The sequence below is a fragment of the Procambarus clarkii genome, chromosome 28 (genome assembly GCF_040958095.1).
Source record: "Procambarus clarkii isolate CNS0578487 chromosome 28, FALCON_Pclarkii_2.0, whole genome shotgun sequence".
Taxonomy (NCBI): Eukaryota; Metazoa; Arthropoda; class Malacostraca; order Decapoda; family Cambaridae; genus Procambarus; species Procambarus clarkii.
Window position 1 is genome coordinate 10,678,481 of NC_091177.1, and position 27,204 is coordinate 10,705,684.

Below are 27,204 nucleotides of genomic sequence, written 5' to 3' on the forward strand. Positions count from 1 at the left end.
GGTGGACTAGCCCTCTCCTTCATGGCTTGGTGGACTAGCCCTCTCCTCCAATCTTGCGTCGACCAGCCCTTCCCTCCAAAGGTGCGTGGTCCAGCCCTCTTCTCAAATGCTGCCAGGAATGCATCTCTCATGTAGTCATTCCTGGACCAGATCTCTCCAGCGCTTACTTGACTAGACCTCTACTCTAGTGCTTCCAGTAACTCTACTCTCTAGTGCATCCCTACCCAGTCGTCTCTTCCACGGGTCGCACGAGTACATGAGCCCTTAAATCTTTGAACGAAGCAGGAGTGGTGTTGACGTTGGACATCTGATTGCTTGTTGAGAACGTAATTGATTTCTTGGTTGCCAGTTAGTCTCTCTGGGTATTTCTTTGTTGGTTAATTGAGACCATAATTAGAGTGATCCACTGATTATTTACTTTACTTTTGATTATATCCGCAGAAGATTTTCCAGTATTATTAAGGTCAATGGCCATATATACAGCCAAAATATCAGACTATTGATTCCTTGTAACTTCCCCGTCATCATGGTTGCATCAACTTTAAGCGAATAAAACGGTTAACAAAAAATACTCGAGTAACGTACAATAATTTTCATCCAATATCCCCATGTTAATCCATTACCAACATCACTTCTAAATCGCCTGAGCATAAAGTTAATAATCCCATAACTCGCGATTTTTTGTGCTGAGGGCAATTAGTGAAGCGCTGAGGTCGACGAGAGCCTGATCCACGAGCCAGGAGGTGGCACTTGAGCCTCGATCCCGCACCTGCTTGGCCCAAGGCCGCCGTCCCAGGCGCTAATTACACCCTCCAACCCGGGTTGGATTCCCCCTATTTAATATACTCCTCCGGCTAGCTAAGATCATTTCGCATTTTTTTCGGGAAGGTTGGAGAGTCGCAGCTTTACCCCATGGAGGAATATCGTGTTTCCTGCACTGAAAAACCTTGTAAATTGGTATAATTTCAACGGCAGAGTTAAATTATATTCACACTACGGATTATGTTGCGAAATTCCAGCGTTATATTAATCTGTTGGTTTAAGGGTCAATGACGTCAATTAATACAGCATCGAATAGCTGGGAACATATTATACACGAGAATTCTGCCAAAACTGATAACATAAATTACTGAGGTTAACAATGAAAACAACTTGGTGCGCTGAAAACAGCCCGGTGCGCTCGAAATAACCTGGTGCGCTTAAAACTACCTGGTGTGCTCAAAACAATCTCGTGTGCTCCCTCAAAACAATCTCGTGTGCTCCCTCAAAACAACATTGTATGCTCAAAACAGCAGTGAATGCTCCAAACATGATATACAAAAAGATTGTTTATTTAAAGCAAAAATGGAACGCTCACGAATGAGCATAAACAAAAGTATTGTTCTCTGACAACTAGATTAATCTAACCACAATCTGCCTAGCCAATCCTATTTTAACATTACCTTACATATCTCTCCAAATATAACCTTACCCACCTTAATCAGATCGAAACAAACCTTACATTACCTAGCGTTAGCGTACCTATCCTAACCTCACATTGCATTTCCTTACCTTACGTAACTTGACAGCATTATATAACGTAAGGTTATCTAACCTAATCATACCTAACCTAACCTAACCAGACCTAACGTAGCTTTTCCTAATATAACATTACCTAACCTAAAATTCTCTGACATTACTTACCCTATCCCATCCAAACCTAATCTAACATGACCTAATAAAGACTAATCTAACCTAATTATTCCTAAGCTAATCTATTTTATCTATTAACTTAACGGCCAAACCTAACATAGGTTTGATCGTTAACATCGTAACATCGTAACCTAATATTACCTAAGTTAACCTGATCTAATATTACCTAACCTAACCTAACTTTGCATAACCTAACCTTGCCAAACGTAACTTAACCTAACCGAGAAATCACCAAAACTAGAAAGATTTTTTTTTCATATACACACGTTGCCTTGTCGTGATGAGAAAAGATACCATTATAAGGTAAATCTTTGGATAAATTGTCAGGATTTTGATAAAAAAAAATCGAGTTTCTTGTTAAAAGAAAACAGAGTGAGCGAGAGAGAGAGAGAGAGAGAGATAGAGAGAGAGAGAGAGAGAGAGAGAGAGAGAGAGAGAGAGAGAGAGAGAGAGAGAGAGAGAGAGAGAGAGAGAGAGAGAGAGAGAGAGAGAGAGAGAGAGACAGACAGACAGAGACATAGAGTGTGAAGAGACAGAAAACAGTGTGACAAAAAAGGAAGAGAGTGAAAAAATGCAAACAAAAATAAAAAGGAGTGTGAGAATAGAGAGAGACCAAGAGAGAGAGGGAGATGTAAAAGAGAGAAAGAGATTGGATATATACAAAGTTGAGTTCAGGTGTGTAGAAGGTGAGGGAACTAAAGAGAAAAGTTAAGGGTTGAAGCCTTCCGGATGAGATGTTTACAGAGGGTCAGAGGCAGTAGGAAGGTTCAGTATGCAAGCTGTGCAATGGTGCAATGTGGCCACACAGCTCCCTCAGACAACTCTCCCAAATGCCATACAATTAAATATTCTTTCATACACAACTAAATATTAAAATCAAATTATAGAAGGATCTTATAATTATTGAGAAATCAACCGAATGCTATAACAATTGGAATCAATTATTGTGGATAATAAAGTATAAGTTATACAGGATCTTTTATCCAGTTTTATCATTTTTGTTCATTTAACAAAATGAGCATTTGTTGTCGCCAGCCACAACAGTAATGAGAAAATTAGCGCTGGCCGCAGCCGGACTATCACCTTTATGTTCTCGGACATAAATTACATGGTGTGAGGCGCGCCGCTCAGCTATGTACACTACCACCACCACCACGCATTGACCGCACTACCACGCACTGACCGCACTACCACGCACTGACCGCACTACCACGCACTGACCGCACTACGCCGCACTATCGCACATTCACCGCACCACAACGCACTGACTCTACCACCATGCACTATCCCGCTATCATGCACTGACCGCACCATCATGCACTAACCACAACTCCTCACACTAACCGAACCATCACACACTGCCCACACCACTATACAATGACCACACTCTGCCATTAAACACTGACCAATACACTCCAAGCACTGACCACCACTGACTGCATTACAGAACTGTCCACGCCCATTCCACTCACTGTGCTGATTCACATTGACCGTACAGACACAAGTTGATGAACAATTCACAAGTTGCTTAAAGAGCACCCGCCTTTCCATTCACTCCAACTCTCATCTCTCTCTGCAGGTCCGGAAATTAGGACTGATCGTTGAAGTATCGGTCTCGTTTCTTGCAGGATGGTGTTCGATTCCCGATGGTCAAAATAGTTGGGTGTCGTTCAGTTCTGTCCTCGTATTCTAGGACATATCCTTTCCTCGTATTCATGTTTTTTGATCTGTAGTCATTCATATATATATATATATATATATATATATATATATATATATATATATATATATATATATATATATATATATATATATATATAATTCATTATTGTTTTTATATATATAAAAACAATAATAATAAGTTTCATTTTCACACTGAGTATGCAAAGTATACAATATTATATATATATATATATATATATATATATATATATATATATATATATATATATATATATATATATTTATATATATATATATATATATATATATATATATATATATATATATATATATATATATATATATATATATATATATATATATATATATATATATGCTAGTATGTCTGTCTTCTACGCTTTTTCACTCGTGTGCTTTACTGAATCCATACATGGACATTTTTGCATATTAACGTTTTTTTTACTTCTTGTAAGACTCTAGGGCATTACACATTCACATTTCACTATGTATTTAAATGCCCTGTATGCTAAATATCCAGGGATCCAATGGATACTTGTATGAAACAAGAGCATACCTAACTCAGAAAGGCGTACTCTTTAGGTTACCTCAATCCTGAAAAAAATCACACATTAGCCAAAAATAGAAAGCTGGGTAGTGGAGGAAATTTGGAATATCACACTACTGTAAACCAGTGGAATTGAACACTGGTCTACAGTGGTTATGTAGATGTTCCATAAGCCTTAAGCTAGTCCTCCAAAGGTGTAAAGAGCAAAAGAGAGAGTTATAGTTCTCGTAGACGTCTCAATTGCAAGTAACCTGACCTGGCTTTTCACAGGGCCTACTTGATGACGTGACATGTGTGAGGTCCTTTCCCATTGGTTACTTTGTGCCATGTCACCAATAAAACGTCATTACTTTACTGACGTCACAGCTGAGTAAGGCGCCCTATTGGATTCAAGCACATTTTTAGATACACTCGAATAATAGAATGTGACTTGATTGACATATATATACAAAACCTAATGAACAACATATATATCTGGTAATTCTAATAGTCGGTCAATATCGTGTATGAATCTGAAAGCAGACACGCACATGTTAACAAGGACAGTAGGTACCGTAACACTGGTGGAGCGGCCAACGCGATCCTGATATTCATTAAAGTTCAGTTTCCTTTCTGTGAACTATAGTCAGATTAGCCTGACGTCGGTAGTAAGAAAGTTCGTTAAGACTGAAATAACGAATTCAATAAGAAAACGCCTTGACATACGTGGCTTCATGGTTTCTAATCGTCTTTTCTTGCGAGGGAATTATTATATAATAAATTTGTAGTTCTACTGAAACGAATCCCTGGCGGTAGACAACAATAAAAGTTATTATGTTGTTTACCAGGACCTCAGTAAGGCTTCTCATATTGTACCATATGACTGCATGATTAGGAAGGTTAAGTCTCGCGGGATTGGAGAGAAAGTTCCCAATTTTCTCAAACCCAGGTTCAATAACAAGAAGCAGAGAATTAGAATGAGCGAAGTAAGGTCGGGATGAAGAAATGTCCCTAGTGGTGTGCCTCAAGGGTCTGTATTGTGCCCTCTCGTTTTTCGCAATATCTCAACGAGATATTTTGATGTTTGGATGAATAGCAGCATTTGACAAGTTTAAGGATGACATAAAAGTGGACCGAATAGGGCATCAGAATGAGACTCTGCCGATCTAACGCAATAACTTCTCACAGACCTGGACAGAAAGGTGGCCAATGCAGCTAATTGTTAACAGGTGCACCGTCATGAACTTGGGAAGTTACATTGGCTCCTTCTACGAGATGAATGATGCAGATCCAGGCAAATATATTTTCAAAACTTCGCAGCAAATTATCATTGAGGCTACAAAACCAATATAATGCCTGTGTTTTTATCAATAAATTCATAAACATCGCCCTCCGATCGTGTTTGGTCCCGTTGAGGGCCACTTACACTACATCTCCCAGCACTGATCACCATATTACAGTTAGGTACATCGTCTCTGTTTTTAGTCTCTAACATAGCTTAAGGTATATTTGCTCAGCTAATTTCAGGTTTTGAGACATCTTATACTACCTCCCTAGGAGTATTGATTGTTAGAGATTCAAACTAATACTATGTTATATATTATTTAATTATTTGATCGGAAAAGTTTATTTGTATGACAAAAGTGTCAACATAAACTGACAATACCTACACACACTTACTGTAATAAAATGCATTACTCTTTTAGCACACACTAACTGTATGAACATCTACTAACTGTACCGTGTAAGGGACTGTGTAAGGGAGCCGGTCGGCCGAGCGGACAGCGCACTGGACTAGTGATCCTGTGGTCCCGGAATCGATCCCGGGCGCCGACGAGAAACAATGGACAGAGTTTCTTTCACCTTATGCCCCTGTTACCTAACAGTAAAATAGGTACCTGGGTGTTAGTCAGCTGTCACGAGCTGCTTCCTGGGGGTGGAGGCCTGGTCGAGGACCTGGCCGCGGAGACACTAAAGCCCCGAATTCATCTCAAGATAACTCAAGATAAGTCAAGGTACCAGCAATAACCAATTGTATCAGATCAGGAAAGCCTATATTGTTCTCGACCGTACATTATCACAGTGTAAGCTGGCTGTACAGTTTGCACTGCGTCTATGTTCCCCTTGTTTAGAGGGGCTCATAGACTCACGTGCTGTGCTACTAATTTCCGGATTCGCGTCCCCTGACAGACGGTTCGGCGTCAGCCAGCCATGGAATGCTGGAGCATCTGCCAAGGACTCGCTTCCTTCATTCCCTGGATAGTTGTTCCTCACGGTCTCAGACGGTGAGAGGGGAGCCTATATTGTATATAATGCATCCCTCAGATCATAGAAGACTCAATTATATTGTTTCGTATGGGTCATTTTTGGAAATGTTTCTCCTAGAGGTTCTCGAGCAGGTAGTATAAGATTTGCTGAGAATAGCGACAAAATACAGTTTCACGTAAGTTATAGTGTAAAGTCCATGACCTGGTTATCCGGTTCCAATGACTGATTGGCTGAGAAGCTCTGCATGAACGGTCATTAATTCGCGTGCGATAACAGGGCATAACAGATGATATGAACTTAAGTAAGTAGATGACTTTTAATGAAAATGGCTATGATTCACAGAAATAGAAATATTAAAAAAATAGGAATTGCTAAATAAATAAATGCTGGTAAGAGAAAACTCTGACCCCTGTCCATCCCCCTCTAAAAAATATAAAAATTTCGCTATGATTTTTCTGAACAGATTCGCACACAATGTGCAGGTTGTGACTGCGTAGCAGCAAGGGCGATGATGCTTCCCTCTCACACGCACACATGTTCCCGATATATAAAATACTCAGAAGAGTTAGTGAAATGGATCCACAGAGATGTGAGGAAACACTTTAATTACTGCAAAGGCAGTAAGCAAGGAAGGAATTATCAAGGGCTCCAATCCCTTACGACAAGCACTTGAAAGGAGTCAGGAAAAGGATTTGGGATGGGACGGTGGAAAGGAATGGTGTCCCACCTATTGGACAGTCGGGAATTGAACGCCGACCTGCATGAAGGAAGATCCTCGCTCTACCGTCCAGTCTATGTGGTTAGGGCCAGTAGGCAAGTGGGACTTCAAGTGGCAAAAACAAAGCAAAAGTGTCGAATCCTTCAATTACACACACACGCGCGCGCGCGTGCTCAGGGGTCGTAGTCCTAAGGGTTCGGATTCGAGTCCCCGTCGAGGCAGAAACAAGCGTGCAGAGTTTATCTCACCTGAAACCTTGTTCTCTACATTGTTCTCTTCCCCCAAGTCTGGTTTGCTACATCCTCCTCCACTTCCTACTTCTTTCAATCTGATTCTCCACATGTTCCTCCTATCCTCACCTCGGTTCTCTAAATCTTACCTCTCCCTTCAGCCTGGTTCGCCACCATCGCCACTCTCCCCTCAGTCCCTTCTCTATTGACTCACTCCCCCACCAAACTCACTTTCCCTTCTATCTAGTCTCCCCTCGGTCCGCTCTCCCCCGCTATCGTTCTCCCCTGCATCGCCGGGCTTCTCTCCCTTCCCCTCCCCTTGCTCCTTTATTCTGCGGGTATCATGAACGGGCTGGAAGCTTGCCAATCACTTAAGAATATTTCCATTATAAAGAATTGGAAGCATCTATTGGCGCCGACGAGTATCATCTGATCTGTCTCCTGGCGTGCCGGTCGTGCTCGTGTCGGGAGTCTGGCGGATGACGGATGGATATTTGCATGTGACGCTTGTTTCTGCTTCCATGGATGTGCATCCATTTGAATAATATACGTGGCATACATTATACACTCTGCTGGCCCGCTGAATGTTGATCCTTGGTCCTTGTTATCTATGTGATTCTGTAGCTTCCTATATTTTCTCTCTCTCTCTCTCTCTCTCTCTCTCTCTCTCTCTCTCTCTCTCTCTCTCTCTCTCTCTCTCTCTCTCTCTCTCTCTCTCTCTCTCTCTCTCTCTCTCCATGAATTATTTGATTTTATGTGTCCAGATTTCTCCTTACTCACTTGCAGTGTGTTGTATTATTTATTTTATTTATTTCTAATTCCTTTTCGTTTTATCTTTTTTCTTATTTCGCAGCTTTAATCCTTCATTCCTCTCTTTCTTTCTCTGTAACTTACAAAATAATTATGTTGCATTGGTACTGTCCGGATGAGAACATCTCTCTTCCTTTTGTCCAGATCAGAACATCTCTCTTCCTTCTGTCCGGATGAGAACATCTCTCTTCCTTCTGTCTCGATCAGAACATCTCTTTTCCTCCTCGTACCAATGATTCTCCACTACTCTCCAGACAGCTTGCCCCCCACTTCCCAGGTCTGCGACTCTTCACTCATTAGTCCCGTAACTCTTCACCCCTCACTATACTATTAACTCTCCCATTCTCCAGGCCTGTAACTCACAACTCCGCAGACAGGTAACTCTTAACGACTCATTAGACCTTAACTCGTTATCAATCCCCAGGCCTGTAACACACCACATCTAAGATCAGTAACTCTTCATTCCTCAAATCAACAACTCTCCCCACTTCAAGGACAGGAACTCATGTTCCTCATATTTACTCACTCTTTCCAGCTTTCCAGATCAGTAACTCTCCTCCACTCCTCCTCTCACAAGGGCAATAACTGTCCTAACTGTCTTCAAAGACAAGTAACTTTTACCCGTCTCCCATTACCCAGGCCAGTAACTGTCGATTTCTTCCCAACAGTGGTGAGCGAAGACGAAGAGTCACTGCCCAAGTTCATCGAGAACGTGCCCAACATTACCGTTACAGTGGGCAGGGATGCCCTCTTGCCCTGTACTGTGGAGCAGCTCAAGGGCTTCAAGGTAAGGACATCACCACTCAGGTCTGCTCTAGTTGGGTGCTTGTGTCTGATTTTGTGTGTATAAATATGTGCGTCTGTGTTCGTTTAAATGTGTTATGAGCGTGTGTAATCGCCTGGATATGCTTGCGTCGGGATAAACTTCACACTTATTGTTCTTCTATCAACCTTTAATACACAGGTGTACTAATCGATCACGTATGGGATCTGTCATATTCGGTTTTATATTCGTGTCTTGTGTTTGATTGCATCTTCGTAACACTACCTCTTCCAATTCTTTTTCTTTTACGTGCAATTGATACATGTATTTGTCAGACATGGCAAAGGTCCTCATTTAAGTAACGTTGCCTGCAAATAACACCTTCTGCCATAATTTGGTGTTTATTAACTTCATCAAAGGTGCTCGAGATGGAATTGCTATTTGTCCTGCTGGGAATAACATCCGTTTTTTCGTGTTCAGTTTATGGGGTTATTGCCGTTATTTGCTGGCCGCTTTTAGTATACCAAATTAAATATATTAGGAATGCAAGATTCAGAAAGGAATTGTTAATATTTTTTCCAAAAGTTCAGCTAAATCGGTCTCACTCGTTTTCCGAGGCTACTGTTATAAGTAGGTTTTCCTTGACACATCGTGTATCTCATCATAATTATTAGCGAGTCTAATATAGGAAGAGTCAATATTTGTTTTTGAAGTAAAATATGCCGTTGGTTCTACATTACTGAGTTCATTTTTAAAGTTATCCTGATCAAATTACCTAATTGGTGTTTTCTGGCACATGAGTTTCCGTATGACAATTACAGCCACTGAGGTGAAACGTTTGCTTGAAATAAAATAAACGATCGACTTTGAGCTTTTCAACATGTGCCCCATGGCTTCCCCGAACGACATTTTCTGATTCCCTCGAAACCTTTCTTTCAATATGCTAGTCATCTTCATCTCATTCACTCTTGTGAGCAATTGGACGATTGTGTGTGTGTGTATGTGTGTGTGTATGTGTGTGTGTGTGTGTGTGTGTGTGTGTGTGTGTGTGTATGTGTGTGTGTGTGTGTGTGTGCGTGCGCGCTCACATGTAGACCACATTAAGCAACCTGATGAGAAAATCCGTAGGATCCGTGATGAGGATTCGAATCTATGCGGTGGGTAGTCCCACGCACACACCCTAGACAACCAGGCCACCACATAGTCAAAAGCATTGCAACCTGGAGTTCTACTGAACACACGAGGGTTTCCTCGTGTGATTGCGTTACAATTTTAACAATGTCATGGCCTAGTTGTCTCGGGCGTGAATGTGGGAACACCCACCACAGAGTTCGAATCCTCTTCACGGCTCCTACGGATTATCTCATTGATGCAGTCACGTTAGTGTGATTACTCTGTGTGTGAAGCAACCTGATAATATTATATCACAAGTCATAAGCGTTCTATCAGTAAATAAATTCATAAACCACGGAAATCTGTCAACAAGTAGAGGCCCAATAGAGGATGTACAAGTCTCAAGGAAGAGTGTGAGCAGCCTTGGGAGGCTATATAAGAGAGAGGAAAATCTCGTGGAGCGAATGGGATTGTCAGGGCTGACCGCTATTTATGCTATGCTGCCAACTTCCGCCTGTGTAAATGTCGTGAAAGTGTATATGTCTCGGCGTAAGAGGAAGATGGAGAGCTCAAGAAATGGAAAAATTCCATGTAGAGCTACAGGCTGAGTCATAAAATTATCCATAACATGTCTGGAGCCCGGCCAACTCCCGCTGGCGTGGGCCTTGGCTGACGGTTGTGGCGACACTGCTGTCTTGTTGTCGCCTCTGTTGCTGTCGCTTCTATTGCTGTCGACTCTGTTGTTGTCGCCTCTGTTGCTGTCGCTTCTATTGCTGTCGACTCTCTTGTTGTCGCCTCTGTTGCTGTCGCTTCTATTGCTGTCGACTCTCTTGTTGTCGCCTTGGTTGCTGTCGACCCTGTTGCTGTCGCAACTGTTGTTGACGCGTCTGGTGCTGTTTCCTCTGTCGCGGTCGCCCCTGATGCCTCTGCTTCGGTCATCTATGAAGCTGGTGCACCTGCTGCTGATAGCGGAACTGCTGCTAGAGTTATAGAGGCTTCTATTGTCGGAGGTGATCACAGCTGCTCCTGTTACTCTTGGCGTTGCTATTGCTCATGTCACTGGTTGTCATTACTGCCGCTTATTTTGCCGAAAATCGCTGTTCCTGGTTTTGTTATCACTATTTGTGTTGTTGGTCGTGATGGCTACCTCCTCCAATGTTGTCGGATCTGTTGCTGGTAAGGGTTACTGTGGGTTCCCGCCTATGTTACTGGCATTGTTGACGTTGTAACTGATAGTTAAATAGGTAAATGAGGTAAATGAGCTCATTAAATAGGTAATGAGTAAATGACGGGTGGAATAGGTAGAAGGAAAGATCATTAAATGGGGGACCAAAAACCACGGTCTAAGTTCAACGTATTGAAGAAAGTGTGTATCTTATTTACAAAAATGTAATTGACTGACAAAGTGTTGCAGAAACAGTGATGCAGAATATAATGCATTGCAGAGTAGAAAAGTCAACAGTGCAACCATGTCCTGTAGATCCTCCAACTGTGTAAAGCAAGGAGCACTGTTCTACGTTAATGCTATCTGTATAATGTTGTTCGTTGTTGTTATTGATTGTGTGAGACCAGTAATTTATTGAGGTTAATCAGTGTTATTTTGCATTGCGTGAGGTTGTTCAGTGTTACTGCACATTGCGTGAGGTTGTTCAGTGTTACTGCACATTGCGTGAGGTTATTCAGTGTTACTGCACATTGCGTGAGGTTGTTCAGTGTTACTGAACATTGCGTGAGGTTGTTCAGTGTTACTGCACATTGCGTGAGGTTGTTCAGTGTTACTGCACATTGCGTGAGGTTGTTCAGTGTTACTACACATTGCGTGAGGTTGTTCAGTGTTACTGCACATTGCGTGAGGTTGTTCAGTGTTACTGCACATTGCGTGAGGTTGTTCAGTGTTACTGCACATTGCGTGAGGTTGTTCAGTGTTACTGCACATTGCGTGAGGTTGTTACTGGTATTATGTGAGGTTATTCATTGTTATTTTTGATTTAATGAATAATATTTCTTATATTAGAAGGCAGTTCAGACGTGAAAAGTAGAAGATGATAATTTAAAAGTATCAAAGTAGATAAGTATCTGTAATTGGTGGATGTGTTGTCTGTCATACAGACAGTCACAGCAATATTTTTGAAAGCCTCTGGTAGACACGTTGATTGTGATTTCTTTAAAGTTCAGGCTGATGTTAAGAAGAACTAACAAACACAAGCATAAGGAAAGTGCTGAAGGCCTTTTGGGTCATTCGATGTAGTTCTTTTTTATATCCACCCAAATTCATGGGTGTATATGTCCAATCTACGAATGAAACAATCAATAGATCCCTGGTCTATTGTGGTACCCGGGTGTTTGTTTCATAAATCAATAACGAGGCGTCCAAACACGTTTTAATATCATACCTGCGTTATATTTTGGTGATAGTTTGCTACTGTATTTGTGGTGGCTGTTACGTTGAATAGGATCGTAATAATTTAAGTGATAACTGTAACGTACGATTTGGAGTTTAGTGATAAATTTGACCAATTGTAACTGTGTTGGTGATGGTGTACCGGTCATCGTGATTTTATAGGAATTAGTGGTGATGTTGTGTGATTTGGGTAATTATTTGTAGGTAATGTGAAGATGTGATGGTGAAGGTGGTGGAGGTGGGGGTCATCCTGATGACGTCGGGAAAACATTGTGTTGGAGGAGAGTGTGGTAGAGGGGAAGGCGTCCCGTCAATGTGGGCCGGACGGGACAAAGTCCCGGATATTACCTGCACCTCGCCAGTCTCACTCGCCCACATTTCCCATTGATGCTTATCTAGGAGAAGGTTGGAGTCTGAGGAACCGGCTGGGAGATGGGGCGGTGAGAGAAGGGGTTTGTAGGGAAGCAGAGAGTGGGGGCTGGTAGGGAAGCAGAGAGTGGGGTTGGCAGGGAAGCAGAGAGTGGGGGCTGGTAGGGAAGCAGAGAGTGGGACTGGTAGGGAAGCAGAGAGTGGGGGCTGGTAGGGAAGCAGAGAGAGGAGGAGAGGGGGGTGCTGCAAGAAGGCAGAATGCGAAGAGTGAGAAATAGACCTGACATTTAATGTAAAGAGGAATAGGGCTGGAATTGGACGCAAAGAAGGAAGGCTTAAAGGAAGTCTGAGAGCAGAGGAAGTATTTTCTAAAGGGAGACAGAGTGCTGAAAGGGAGAGGACGGAAGAGAGATGTTGAGTATGCAGTATATAAAAAGATGATGGAAGGGTGAAAGTAATATATGAAGAGAAGACCAATGACAGGATGGAGTGAGTGGGAGGGAGATGGATATAAACTTAAGTTCTAGCGTAAATAGAAGGGAGGTGAAAGGAGGTTGAGTGCAGTGAAGAAGGAGATAATGAAAGACAAATCCAGAGATGGAGTACCTTAATGAAGGAAACGTGCAGGTAGAGAGTGAAAATAGAGAAGTTCAAAGGAGTAGTGGGAGAAGAGGAATTGAGGTGGAGAGCAGAGAGTATGGACTGGAGGGAAGGCAAAGTAAAGATAAAAAATCAAGACTATAAAACAAAAATAAAATAGAGGAAACGTCAAATTAGTTAAACAGAAGTTCGTTTTTAGCATAAAAAAGATCCATCGCTCGTTATCTTCAGTGACATAACTTGGACCAACCTGTCGGCAGTGCGAGCACACACACACACACACACACACACTCACACACACACACACACACACATACACACACACATACACACACACACACACATACACACACACACACACACACACACACACACACACACACACACACACACACACACACACACTTGATAGAGCCCAATAGGCTCAGGAACATGTACACCTGTTGATTGACGGGTGTGAGGCGGGACCAAAGAGCCTGAGCTCAACCCTCGCAAGCACAATTAGGTGAGTACAACACACACACACACAAACACACAAACACACACACACAAACACACACACACACACATACACACACACACACACACACACACACACACACACACACACACACACACACACACACACACACACACACACACAGGGGTGATGTGGTGGAGGCTGACTCCATACACAGTTTCAAGTGTAGATATGACAGAGCCCGATAGGCTCAGGAATCTGTACACCTGTTGATTGACGGTTGAGAGGCGGGACCAAAGAGCCAGAGCTCAACCCCCGCAAACACAACTAGGTGAGTACAACTAGGTGAGTACACACACACACACACACACACACACCATTCCTCTCAGCTAACTACTCTCAAAGCTACTCACAAGTCTCCCTCAAATCCATACTCCTGCCCCAACTTTCCACACTAACCCTTTCTGACAGCACTTCCCTCACCTCACTCTGAATTGTACAACCACCGTGAACATCCTCTCCACACACCCTACAGTAATATTCTCCATGCATGACTACCGTGAACCCTCACGCTCTCCCTTAATGAACCTTCCCCCACACCGCTCATTCTTGTAAACCCCTCCCTTACCTCATCACCATCCCCATCCCTCCACTCACCAACACTACTCCACTGCCATATTTACTCATGATCTCTGCCCCCTCATACAATAGCAACAAAGGAACAACGTGCAGTAACAATACACACACTTTGTTCATTTAATACACACAATGTGTGGAACACTTGCAACACCTGCATACCCAAGTAAATAATATAAATAAACATGGTGTTGAATTATCTACTTGGTACCACAACCTCGTCCCAATCCTCAATCTTTTCCCAAGTGTCACCAGCCTCTGTATCCATTGCCAATTTACGCTTATGATCAACTTCCCCTACTACCCTTATATGTATATATTTTCAGACGTAAAATTAATAGAATGTGAGGTTCGGTTAAGGGACCTGAGCCATCCATAACTGAGGAAAAGGAGACAGAAAAGGCATGGTCTAAACTTATTTGATACACAAGTTCATCGATTAAATAGAAAAATAAAATTTTAAACAAAGGTGCAAAGAACAGAGAAAATCAGAAGTGACTATAATGCTCGTAACATTTAGAAAAGAATGAGGCTTATGATTGGTATTTCATTCACTGGTAATCAGCAGAAATTTTAGTGTTTTAGTTAAAATATGATCTTTATTAATGAGTGTATGTTTCCAAGCAGAAAAATGTTACAGATAGAGGATAGAATTCAGATTAGATGTAAGAGTATACAGTTACATTCAAGATTCTCTAAGAAGTGAAACTTCTAACGGTGGAAGTGAGTCGACGACTAAACTCCACACCAGAAGATGAGGAGACGACCACGTTTCGGTCCGTTCCAGACCATTATCAAGTCGAGTGTGATAATTCTTCGAAGTGAGTCGAAGTAATGTCGTCCGCTGAAGACTGATGCACCGTGAACATTTTTTATAAGTTTGCAGAGTCTTAGGAAACTTGTTGGACGGTAGTTTGAGCGTTACTATACGTTGACAAAATAAATAGAGGTATTTTGGGATGTGGAAAAAAATCTCCACTCAAGTGATGCAAAAGATTAAGTGTTAAAGGTGTTTAATAAGCATTTTATTAAATGAATCCTGCTCTCTTTGAGACAGAAGTGAAGACAAAAGATTGACATTTAGGATTGAAGAGGTTTTATTTTTTTTTCGGAAAAGTTGACAGACGAAAGTCAAGGTATCGGGTTCGCGCTATTTCTTTGTATTAGGGGCTGTTAATCGTTTTAAACAACTGTGGGTATCCTACACAGAAGATGAAAACAATAGTCATGAAGGCTGTACCCTTGGAAATTCAAATTCAAATATAAATCATTTATGTGGTTGCTTTTACCAAAGAAAAGGGCAGCTGTTGAGCCACGTGACTAAGCTGCAGTCTTTAATAGAGAGAAAGTGAAGATTACAACTATAGAGTCATTGTAATGAAACAGAGGAGGCAAGAAAACAGACAGAAGTTGTACAATCGACTCTCTTGTATATCATGGATATACTTTTCATGAAGGAAGGGTAAACTCTCCTTGTGGGGGAAGAATATGCTCACACCTGAGGAGAAATATATACTATGCTTGAAGATGTTATACCTCTTCAATGGAAATGTTAACGCTCCTCATGGAATGTTTATACGCTCCTTGAGTGAAGGGTTCTCCTCTCGGAATGTTTGTATACTATCATCGATGGAAGCGTTCATTTACAACGATTTTTTTTTGTCACTGATATTTCTGGGCAGCCATGTGTTTCTCACATCAGTATTACTTGGGTGGTGGATGAGTGTTTATGTCGTGGTTTGGCAGCAGTAACGTTACATATTATATGTTTTACACCTTTTTTCCGTTTTTATATCTCAGTGGCTACCTTATTTGATTTATAACTCTGTATATGGGTATTTGATTTTTTATCTGTATATGGGTATCCACGTCTATAGCGGTCCATTTGTGTTCATAATTGGTCGAATTCTTGTATCAAGCACTAGCTGCTGTGTTATGGTCTCTGTACATCTTCTGCATTGGTCTAGCTGTAATTATTTTCTTGTGCTAGAGTCTTTAGGTACGTGAATGTCTACATTTCTCATTTTGGTTGCCAATTTTCCTGCTTGGTCCGCAATATTATTCCCTGGTATGCCTACATGACGTGGCACCAAAATTATAAATATTCTATGACCCTGACATTTGAGTGTTTACTACAACTTATTTGTTCAGATGGATATTGTCACCACAGTGCTGTTGCTGAAAGGTTTCAGTTGCAATTCTTGATACTTCATGCATAATATGTCGTCGATGTTCAGAAAGAGCTTTTTTGAAGATTTGTGAATGGTTATCATCTTTTTTGTGTATGTAGAGGGGAGCACCTATTTCAGAGTCTCCAGTAATGTACAAAATTACATTACATCTTCCCCATACATTCAGGTTCAAATGAGTTTTCCAATGGGTGCTGATCCATCTTTGAAATATGTAACACTGTTGGATACTGAGGTCATTTCTACATTCATCAGTGCAATGATGTTTTGCAAATGTGGGTCTTATTGTTTTTTCCTTGATCAGCCAGACCCTAAGATCTGCTGGCAACAATTTCAACGGTGTTTGCATAATGAGATCCGAATGAATTTCGTCGACAGCTTTTTCACTTCCCCGAGGAAAGGTATCACAAAAAGAAGATTTCACCATCGGGAGAATAGGTAAAAAAGGATCATCCATATGATGAATCTGCTAAATATATCAAAGAATTTAGATAAGTTTGCTGAAGACATATTTTTAGCCTAAACCAATTGTGTCATTTGACAGCATTTGTCTACTGAGAGCAAAATTTAATGAAGATGCTTCTAGTAAAAGGAGGGCAGTACAAAAATTTAATATATGTACCAACGTTGAAGAAGTTACCTTTCGCTGAACATTCAATAGTTTTTTTTATCATACTCAATATCAGATTTTAAAGATAAGAAAGTGAAGAAAACTGCCAATAGTTGTGTGGAGGAGGAAAATGAGTTATCGATTAATTACAGCAGACTGAAGTAGTGTTTGATAGACACAGTTAATTGGACCCCCGACCCAACGTTAGTACCCTGGGGTGTTTAAACACACTAATAATAAAACAGTCCGTCAGATGATGAGTTAGATTAATAAATCTTCATATATATATTGCACGATACAAAAGCTATATAGAATCAGATACAGTAATTTTGTGTCAAAAGCAAATAAGGCAGAGAATCACAAAAATATTTGAATATAAGAGCTATGTTTAACTAGAAAGACAATCAACAAGACATTTTGTTTATCTTCTTTGTTCAGTGGTGGGAACAAAGAATTCATCAAGCAATATATGAATCAAGCAGAACATGAATTCATCAAGCAATTCCACTACGTCCATTACGAAACTTATATATCTTTTACGAGATGATTGAAGTTTACTCGGTATTTATTAAATAGTTTCCGAACTTCAAACATTTGCAACCCAATGTCATTAATATTACGCACCACCTCGTAGCGCTACGGAGCACATCAACTAGTATATAAATGTAAACTAACCCATAATCAGGGTGGAAAGATGTACAGGTTCCGTAAGTGGACATTTAAATTGCTTCGTGAATCCTGGCTGATGGCAATGATTATGCCAGCACCTCTCATCTACTGTATTGTCCCACCATTAGATTTCTGGATCCATGTCTGTCCACCAGTAATCCCCTTGCAGTCAATCATGTTGCCTCCCTTCCTATGCGTAGCTATTCTTATCTTCCAGCTGTTCCACAGCCTTCCAGTATTCCAGAGAAGCGACTGGTGGAGAAAATGGAATAACGTACGGTAGCATGCCCACTCACAACCTCCATTCTTCTAGTTTGCATTACCTCTCACAATTGCAACATTAACAAATCACCATTTTTGCGACTGTAACAGCTTCCCACACACCTGACTGCCCTATTACCTCCTATTTCAGTTCAGAAGATACTGACTGATTCATCCTTTTTCCTTCTTTATTCTCAGGAATGACCATTATATTTGTTAACAAACATGGAGCGTTCGAGTTGGGGCTTCCGATAGGTCGTTAGTCAGTAAGATAATCTAATTGCGTTAATAACCATCCAATGTTTGATAGATCAAAAGCCGAACACCTAACTAAAAGATACTAACGTATGATTCATTATGGATATGGAGAGTTAAATTGTTCGAAAGTGTTCAAAAATGCATTAAGGATTATGATGAGAGGATAAGCAATTGGAGAAAACGTCAAGCGATACCTTGTAAAAAGGTGTGTGGCAGAAAGCGAGAGTTAATGTAATAGTCAGCATTTTTAGACCATGAGGAGTGCCACAGGAGCATAAATAAGCATAAAGATATAATGTGCACACATAGATTTGTTTGAGGCTAGTGTGGCACTCACTGGTGAACAATTAACCCTCAAGTGATGCCTTTGACGAACAATTGAGTATGCTTCTCATTATGCTGAATTAATGAGAAAAAATCATGTGACGTTTCTCATTAATATGATTCATGCGAATCTCATGATTCGTTTAATATATGTTTATCCATGTATTAGTTGCTTATTTCTCTGGATATAAATGTCATCAGACCTTCTTTGTACAGGAACCTCTCTAAGTCACTGTGTCTGGTATTCACTTCAGCGCCGTGACAATTACTCTTACGATGATAATTCCGTGTTGACGTGCAGGTGGCGTGGGTGCAGGTGGACACACAGACCATCCTCACTATCCACAAGCAGGTCATCACCAGGAACCCGAGGATCGCACTGCTGCACAACGACCACCGCACCTGGCACCTCGAACTGAAGAACGTGCGGGAGAAGGACCGCGGCTGGTATATGTGCCAAGTCAACACCGACCCTATGCGGTATCGCCAGGGCTACGTCGACGTTGTAGGTGAGTCAGGTGTTACCGCCAGGGGTACGTCGACGTTGTAGGTGAGTTTGGCGCTACCGTCAGGGGTACGTCGACGTTGTAGGTGAGTCAGGCGCTACCGCCAGGGCTACGTCGATGTAGTAGGTGAGTCAGGTGCTACCGTCAGGGGTACGTCGACGTTGTAGGCGAGTTTGGCGCTACCGTCAGGGCTACGTCGACGTTGTAGGTGAGTCAGGTGCTACCGTCAGGGTTACGTCGATATTGTAGGGGAGTCAGGTGTTACCACCAGAGCTACATCGACGATGAAGAAAAGTCATGTGATACCGGCTGGCTACGTCTATTTTCTAGACGAATCAAAATGAAGCGCCCAATAGTTACTAACAATCATACAAGCAATGACTTACAAATGAATAACGATGAGCTGAGGAACGTTCGGGTAATTAGTATCTCCCTGCACCAGAGACCGAGGTGAAGCTGCTGGGACAAGCAAGTTGCTAAGTACGTGAGTTGAAGGTAAAATATTATGAGCACTACTAAGACCACACAGGGAATTAGGGACCAAAGTCACACAGTGCAAAACGATTCTTATTCAGAGACTTCGGGCTCACCATAGCCCGTGCTACTTGGAGCATTTTGTTCCGGGTAGCGAATCTTAAACAACAACAACAACGATTCTTATTCTGACAACCGACATGAGTGTCTCCTTGTGTAGTTATTTTACATAATTTATATCTTTACGTTATTCCAGCGATCCTTGAGAAAAGATAATTTTTTACTCTAACTTCATTGACCTTTGAGGAGAGGTAATATCTTATTTTGTTTTCATTTTTGTTATTAAGGCAAAATAATGGACTATATACAAAACCAAGTTGCCATGGAAAATTAAATATATTTATCATGTGTTCTTGACAGTGCCACCAGACATCATCGACCGCGAGTCCTCTGGTGACCTGACGATACGCGAGGGTCAGGACGTGACCCTAACGTGTAGGGCCAAGGGCCATCCGACTCCCAGCATCGTCTGGAGGAGAGAGGACAACCAGGATATCGTCCTCGACACAGAAAAGACAGGTGAGCCTTAATCAGGGCATTGCTCACGTCACTGATATGACAGATGAATCACAACCAGGATATTGTCCTCGTCACTGTTATGAAAGATGAGTCACAACCAGGATATTGTCCTCGTCACTGTTATGAAAGATGAGTCACAACCAGGATATTGTCCTCGTCACTGTTATGAAAGATGAGTCACAACCAGGATATTGTCCTCGTCACTGTTATGAAAGATGAGTCACAACCAGGATATTGTCCTCGTCACTGTTATGAAAGATGAGTCACAACCAGGATATTGTCCTCGACACTCATAGGACAAGTCTCATACACTGATTTGACAGGGGATTTACGCTTAGGGACACTAAAATGATTATTGCATGCATATATTTCGTGTGAAGTACTCCTACTCTGTCAGATCTCTTATTGTGGCTGAATCTGTTGGTTATTTCAATGTTGCTGATCAGGATCTCTCTGGTAATTGTCTTGATATGTGGAGAAATGTTTTCACCGGACTAAATATATATATTAAAAAGTGTTTGGGTTGACAGTTCCCAAGTGTATTTGTAATGACATAAGAAGTATTTGTCTCTTTCCTAGTCAGAACACTGCCAACTTATGGATACTCTCCCGACACAAAGCGAGACGCTATAAAAGAACGAATGTTGTCTATGATTTTACGTTCCCACTTGGAGGACTGTCATCCCCAAGGATCTCACTGTATTGATAACATCTTTTTAAATTCACCTGACGATACATAAACCATAAAGATCGATAAAAACTCTTAATTTTTGGGCATACAACCATACACTCACCAGAGATATTCTGACAAAAATCATCGACATAGTCGACAGATACTACGAAAATAAATATAAGATATAGGCGAAGCACTACATATCAAACACTTATTCAAGTATTAGCAATAAGCTTAGAGTTACGTATATGTTACCATCCTCACGACCAAGGCTGAATATGCAAATCAAATCTTCCCTACTTCAGGAAACATCGACTAGGTAACACTTAACTTCACCTCATCCTACTTGGTAAAATATACTGGAGGGCTAACCACAATCGGGCTGTTAGGGTTGTAGCTAACATGTATCTACTGCAACATAATACATTGTTTAGCGTCAAGCCAAGTTTTAAAATGAACATTTTAAAGTTAATTTATCATATTCCTTTTCAGGTGAAGAAGCGCACATGGAATATATAGAGAATTCGTGATAAAATAATTGATCTAACCTAATCGGTCATAATTAATAACAAACATAGAATACCTATATCTATAACAGAGAATATCTGTCTGTTCGAAGTTAGGGGCTAGACGCTTGTGGCTAGCCTCACGAAACGTTGATGGGTGATTGGTCTGGGGTATGGGCTGGTCAGGGTCACCAGAATTCAAGAGCAGAACATCATGTCAAGATCACATTCTGATCCCTCACAACGATTTTTTGGACCTAGCTAAATATTTTGAAAACAAATATTTCAAACAAATTTCTTTGCAAACCAAACTGAGATTATAATTGTTAGAATATTATCTGTAGTACTATCTTTATTATATCAAAGAAGTGTAGAATTGCATCAATTTCTGAGATGCCGATAAACTTCTACGAGTAGTACAGTAATTGATAAGGAATATCAGGGTAAATATTGGTGTCATTCTGCCAGTTGCTCGCCCATGATCTATATTTAGATTTTCTCAGAATATAATATAGAAAATTTAGGAGTTCCAAATTCTGAATGCCAATTTTTAATATCCATAACATAATTATCATTGTTAATCTTATTCACCTGAAACATCTTTGAAACTGTAGTGAGGCCAATATCAAGTTTCAAGTTTGTGTAATCGAAGGTGTTGGGGAAGATTTTTTTGTCCTGTTTTGGCTCTCGCTGGTTTAATTACGAAACATTTAACAAAAACATAGCTGAGAAAATTCTACCTTATCTCTAATTAACTCAAAGTTTTAGTCCCAATGAAAAAATTAACGAATCCTTTTGAAAAACTAAGGCACTTCGTTTCGCTCACTATAGTCCTTAGGCTAAAGTTATATATCGAAGGGAAATAGTATTCCTGGCTAAAACATGATGAACGAAACATTCATCCTTAATGTTAACACGAAGACTATTAGACCCAGTGCTAATATATTTTTTATAAACAAAATAAAATATAAAATTTTGACGATTAGACATTAGTGAGTGTCAGTGTTTCATTGGGGCCCGTAGTGTCTCCCAAATATGGTTAACTTTTGTGATATAATTACAGCAGTCATGGTAGCTCTCATGATAAGACAAGTTGTGATGGAAAGTTGTTTAAAGTTGTTTAAGGAGCACTTGATGTATCATTTTAAAACGTTAACTTTTTCCCGAATGGAAAAGGATACCATTGAGATGTGTAGTGGAGTAGATAACTATCATTGACACTAGTAGTAGGAGATATAGCTTTAAATGACACTTGTAGTGCCACAGATAGCTTAGAGTAACTCACATTGTGGGAGAAATGTTTTTTAGTGACACCTGCAGTGGGACAGAGTACCTGGAATTACGGTTGCAGTGTGAAAGATAACCAGGCATGACATTTGCAGTGATAGAGGTCCTGCTATCAAACATTTTGAATAGCAAATTTGCCTAACACTTTGTTCTTCCCTTATATGATCGAAATGTAGTTTACCTCCATCAATAATGAAGCTTTCCAGTAACTTTGTCTATAACTGATCTCCATATCTAATTATATATATTTTGCTATTATAAAAGCTATGCAGTAAAAATTTCATTTCTCTCAATAAAGGAAGCAACTCTAACCTGCAAGTATATATGCAGTCTACCTCTACAAATGACCATAATCTTCAAACATTTAATTTTGACCCCAGTTGGCAACTCTCGTCTAAATTCCCTCTTGTTAAATGATCACCTATTAATTGACACCTATTTATACTACGTGTATTAGTTTATATAGAATGTTAAAAACAGACTGAATTATACATTAAAGTTCCCCTTCTCCCTTGCCACAGGTGAGGGCAGCCTTCGGAGGACGCTGACACCTGATATATTTCTCGTATTCTATTGTAACAAATATTCCCTTCCGACTCCTCTCTTGGGATTCAATAATTTATTCCGGGCGCTACTTTCTCTTTATTCCTCCTTCTTATTTACTACTTTCTCCTTATTTGTATTTCTCTTCCAATATTTTTTCTTTCTCTTTTCCCGCTTTATTACACTATGATATCAAAGGAAATAATTCAACAAATATATATACCTTTCTTGCATACTGCTTTTCTTATATCTTTGTTCTTAGCATTATTCTTGTTTCCTTACAGAACTCAGAGTAACTTACACTGTTATCCCTCACTAACACTACTCTATCTCTCAAGCACTACTCTCCCGCCCTCTTCCCATAGCGCTACTCTATTTCTCTGGAACTACTCATTCGACATTGCATTGCTCTCATTTCTTATCGCTAATCTTCTTTCTCCATACTATTCTCCGCCTAGAGCTACTCTCCTTCACCACCACTACTCTTCCTAGCACTACTCTTCCTAGCACTACTCTTCCTAGCACTACTTTTCCTAGCACTACTCTCCCTTCCACTATCCACTTATTTCTTTGTGCACAGCTCTGCTCCCATGAGCTGCTCACGCCTCACAGCCTTTCTTGGGGAGAAAATACCGTAGTAACATATTTTTATCTACATTACATAAACAATGTTTTTATAGGTTCGTGGAAATTGGTAATACAATTTTCTGACCGCCCTGCGACCTCACATCAGCTGTTCCTCAGGACACGAATTACAAAATTCTTCTGTGCATCTGATATTGCTTTCATACAAAATAATATATGTGCGGAATGAAACGTATGTGAATGATGTGTAAAAAGTTATAGGTCTACTACTCCTTTCAGTGTATATACACAATGAGAGTCCTTGAGTGTGATGAGGACTAAGATATAGTTGCTGATTGGTCAGTAAGTTGTTGTGTTAACTTTCCAACAAGATATTGAAGGGTCTTCAGCCATATACCAGATTATTACTCGGAGAAAAGTTAGTGGATGGATAACATTTTTTTTACTTATAGCTGCATTTTGAGAATTATTGTAATGACCACTATATAAGCGATACATCAACGGTAGTCCTGTCATTGATGGTACTGATGTGGGCGCCGTCGGTGGTGTCCTTGGCGATGTGGGCGGCCGTGACGGCGTGGTGGGCGCAGAGCGAGTGGTGGAGGGCGAGACGCTACACATGCGCAAGGTCTCCAGACTCCAGATGGGTTCTTACCTCTGTATCGCCTCCAACGGTATACCTCCATCCATCAGCAAGCGGACTCAGCTAAGGGTGCAGTGTGAGTACTCAACTCCTCTTTGGTAGGGAAGGAAGGGAAGGATAAAAATAAGGTAGAACGGGAATGGTTATGGAAGAGAGTCAGAGAAATGTGTGAAATTTAAACCTAAATAAAATGCAAAGTCGAATATAAAAGGATGAGATGTGAAGCCAAATTAATGCAGACGAGGAGTCACAATAACGTGGCTGAAATATGTTGACCACACCACACACACTAGAAAGTGAAGGGACGGAGACGTTTGGGTCCGTCCTGGACCATTCTCAAGTCTCCAGTATGTGGTTTGGTCAACAAACCAAATTAATGTCTGAACATTGGAGCATCAAAGACCAGATCACATGATAGAGTCTCTTCATGTGAAGATGCTGGCGTCATATGACCAGAGTTCATATATCTATGTATGTTAACAAATAATTGTGAGCTATGACAATGCTAAAGTGTGGAAATAACGTCAAAAATAAGTGCAGAAAAGCAGTTGTTCACTGGTCACTGTGTTGTGGTCCTCCGTCGCATCAATGTTGAACTTGTGATAAAAGTATTACTTGATGGCGAAAAAGAGAAGGTTACTATCAGGGGAAAGCGCCAAGCCATTACGACTATATGTGACTTGGAATGGATCAGGATAAGGATTTGGGATGGCACGGGGGAAAGGAATGGTGCCCAACCACTTGGACGGTCGGGTATTGAACACCGACCTCCATGAAGCGAGACCGTTGTTCTACCGTCCAGCCCAAGCGGTTGGGCTAGCTGCCAGGTGGAGTCAATTCGACAATATGTTCAACTACCGCACAAGTCCCACAACAACTTCAAGTATCCATAAAAGGCAAAGAAAGTATTTTGCACAAATGCTGCCAGTAGGAGGATCCAGTTTGATCCAATGTGGCCGGAAGTTCCTCAGCCCCATGAAACATTGTTCGCTCGAGTTGGAGAAGGAAAATCCTCCCAATCATCCTCTGGTCTGAACATCCATTTACTATCATAGGGTTTTATTTAGCCATTCTTCGTGCTAGAAGCCATTTTTAACATGGGGTGACCCTCCCAGGTGAAAATAGTTATTCATCAACATGGCCTAATGGTTCCCCGATGAATGTGGCCTTGGGAATGGCAGTTTGAGTATGTAAATTTGAATGCATCTGTATTCACCATGCTGTACTCACCTAATAGTGTGTACTCACCTATTTGTACTCACCTATTTGTACTAGCGGGAGTTGAGCTTTGGCTCTTTGGTCCCGCCTCTCAACTGTTAATCAACTGGTATACAGATTCCTCAGCCTACTGGGCTCTATCATATCTACATTTGAAACTGTGTGTGTGTGTGTGTGTGTGTGTGTGTGTGTGTGTGTGTGTGTGTGTGTGTGTGTGTGTGTGTGTGTGTGTGTGTGTATGTGTGTGTGTGTGGGTGTGTTTGTGTGTGTGTGTGAATGCATACGAACAAAATCAAATGTTATGAGGGCAGCTAGGTAGAAAAATATACTATTAATCGTATTGAAAACGAATGAAAACTACATTTCCATCGAGATCAATATTCGTAGCATTTCTTAAATGTACCGCATTCATATATTACTCATTTAATAGTGCCATGGTTTGTTGGTCAGTCCCGCCGGTGGCGTGGGTGCCACAGCAGTTGGAGGGCGCCTACCTGGGCCAGGAGCTGACCATCGAGTGCCACACTGAGGCATTCCCTAAGAGCATCAACTACTGGACCAACACCAACGGTGATATGATCGTTGCAGGTGAGCAACAACGACTTTGTTGGTCTCAATAGACTTTTTTTGCAAGCGGCAGGAGAGGTTGATTATTATTTCAATGTTTACATAGATGTAAACATTGAAAGACGTTCCCAATAACATTATGAGAGAAGAGGTAATGCAGAATTCATAACAGTAATAAGATTATGTATTGCTCTGAAGATTGAAGCATTAGTTAGGGTTTGTGTGAATATTTATTTAGCTGTATTTACCTTCGTAAACACACATGGTAGAATTGCATCTTGTGATCTCGTATCTCTGCTATCCATCGACCAGGATAGTTGGTTAGTATTCCCTGTGTTCTATCATTTATCCATATATAAAATCTTTTCTCATTCTTTTCTATATCACTACATTTTCATATAAAGTAGTGAGTGTATATGAGTCCTTGAAATATGCTCATATTCAACGGCATTTTCTGGCCTTTGGTTTATTTTTCCTCCAGTGTGTCCAAAGAGGCCGCTGCTGATCCACTTAAATTTACTTAATGTAGTGAACTTGTTTTAAGCAGGACTTTAACCACCTATGTTTAGGATCTTTGATAACTCAAGACTGTTTTTTGACTTGTTGGCTGTAGTAACTCATTCTCTCAATGTTTGTGCTCTTCAGTCTGTTTAGTCAATTTTCCAAGGGTTTCCTAGGATGTGAGGACTTCCGTATGCGTATGTTGTGTTTGTATATACGTACGGGTGTTTGAATGTGTTTATGTATGTATGCGTGTGTATGTATTCACTTAGTTGTGCTTGCGGGGGTTGAGCTCTGCTCTTTCGGCCCGTCTCTCAACTGTTAATCAATCAACTGATTTTTCCTCGTCCTCCCAACACACACACACACCCAGGATGCAGCCCGTAGCTGCTGTCTAACTCCCAGGTACCTATTTACTGCTAAGTAACAGGGAGATCAGGGTGAATAAACTCTGCCCATTTGTTTCCGCTATCGCCGGGGATCGATCCCCGGTCCCTAGGATTACGAGTCCAGAGCGCTTTCCA

General features: G+C 40.9%; 1 protein-coding gene and 1 long non-coding RNA gene across 2 annotated transcripts in view; one reads left to right on the plus strand and one right to left on the minus strand.

Moving 5' to 3' along the window:
- Positions 1-27,204, minus strand: part of LOC138369389 (uncharacterized) — a 387,359-nt gene that overhangs the window by 61,499 nt on the left and 298,656 nt on the right. The window lies entirely within an intron of this gene.
- Positions 1-27,204, plus strand: part of LOC123755072 (lachesin) — a 99,830-nt gene that overhangs the window by 56,476 nt on the left and 16,150 nt on the right. Inside the window, 5 exon segments of the mRNA XM_069332882.1 lie at positions 8,614-8,732; positions 18,900-19,107; positions 19,999-20,173; positions 24,259-24,470; positions 26,063-26,200. Of these exon segments, the coding sequence (XP_069188983.1) occupies positions 8,614-8,732; positions 18,900-19,107; positions 19,999-20,173; positions 24,259-24,470; positions 26,063-26,200 (852 nt within the window).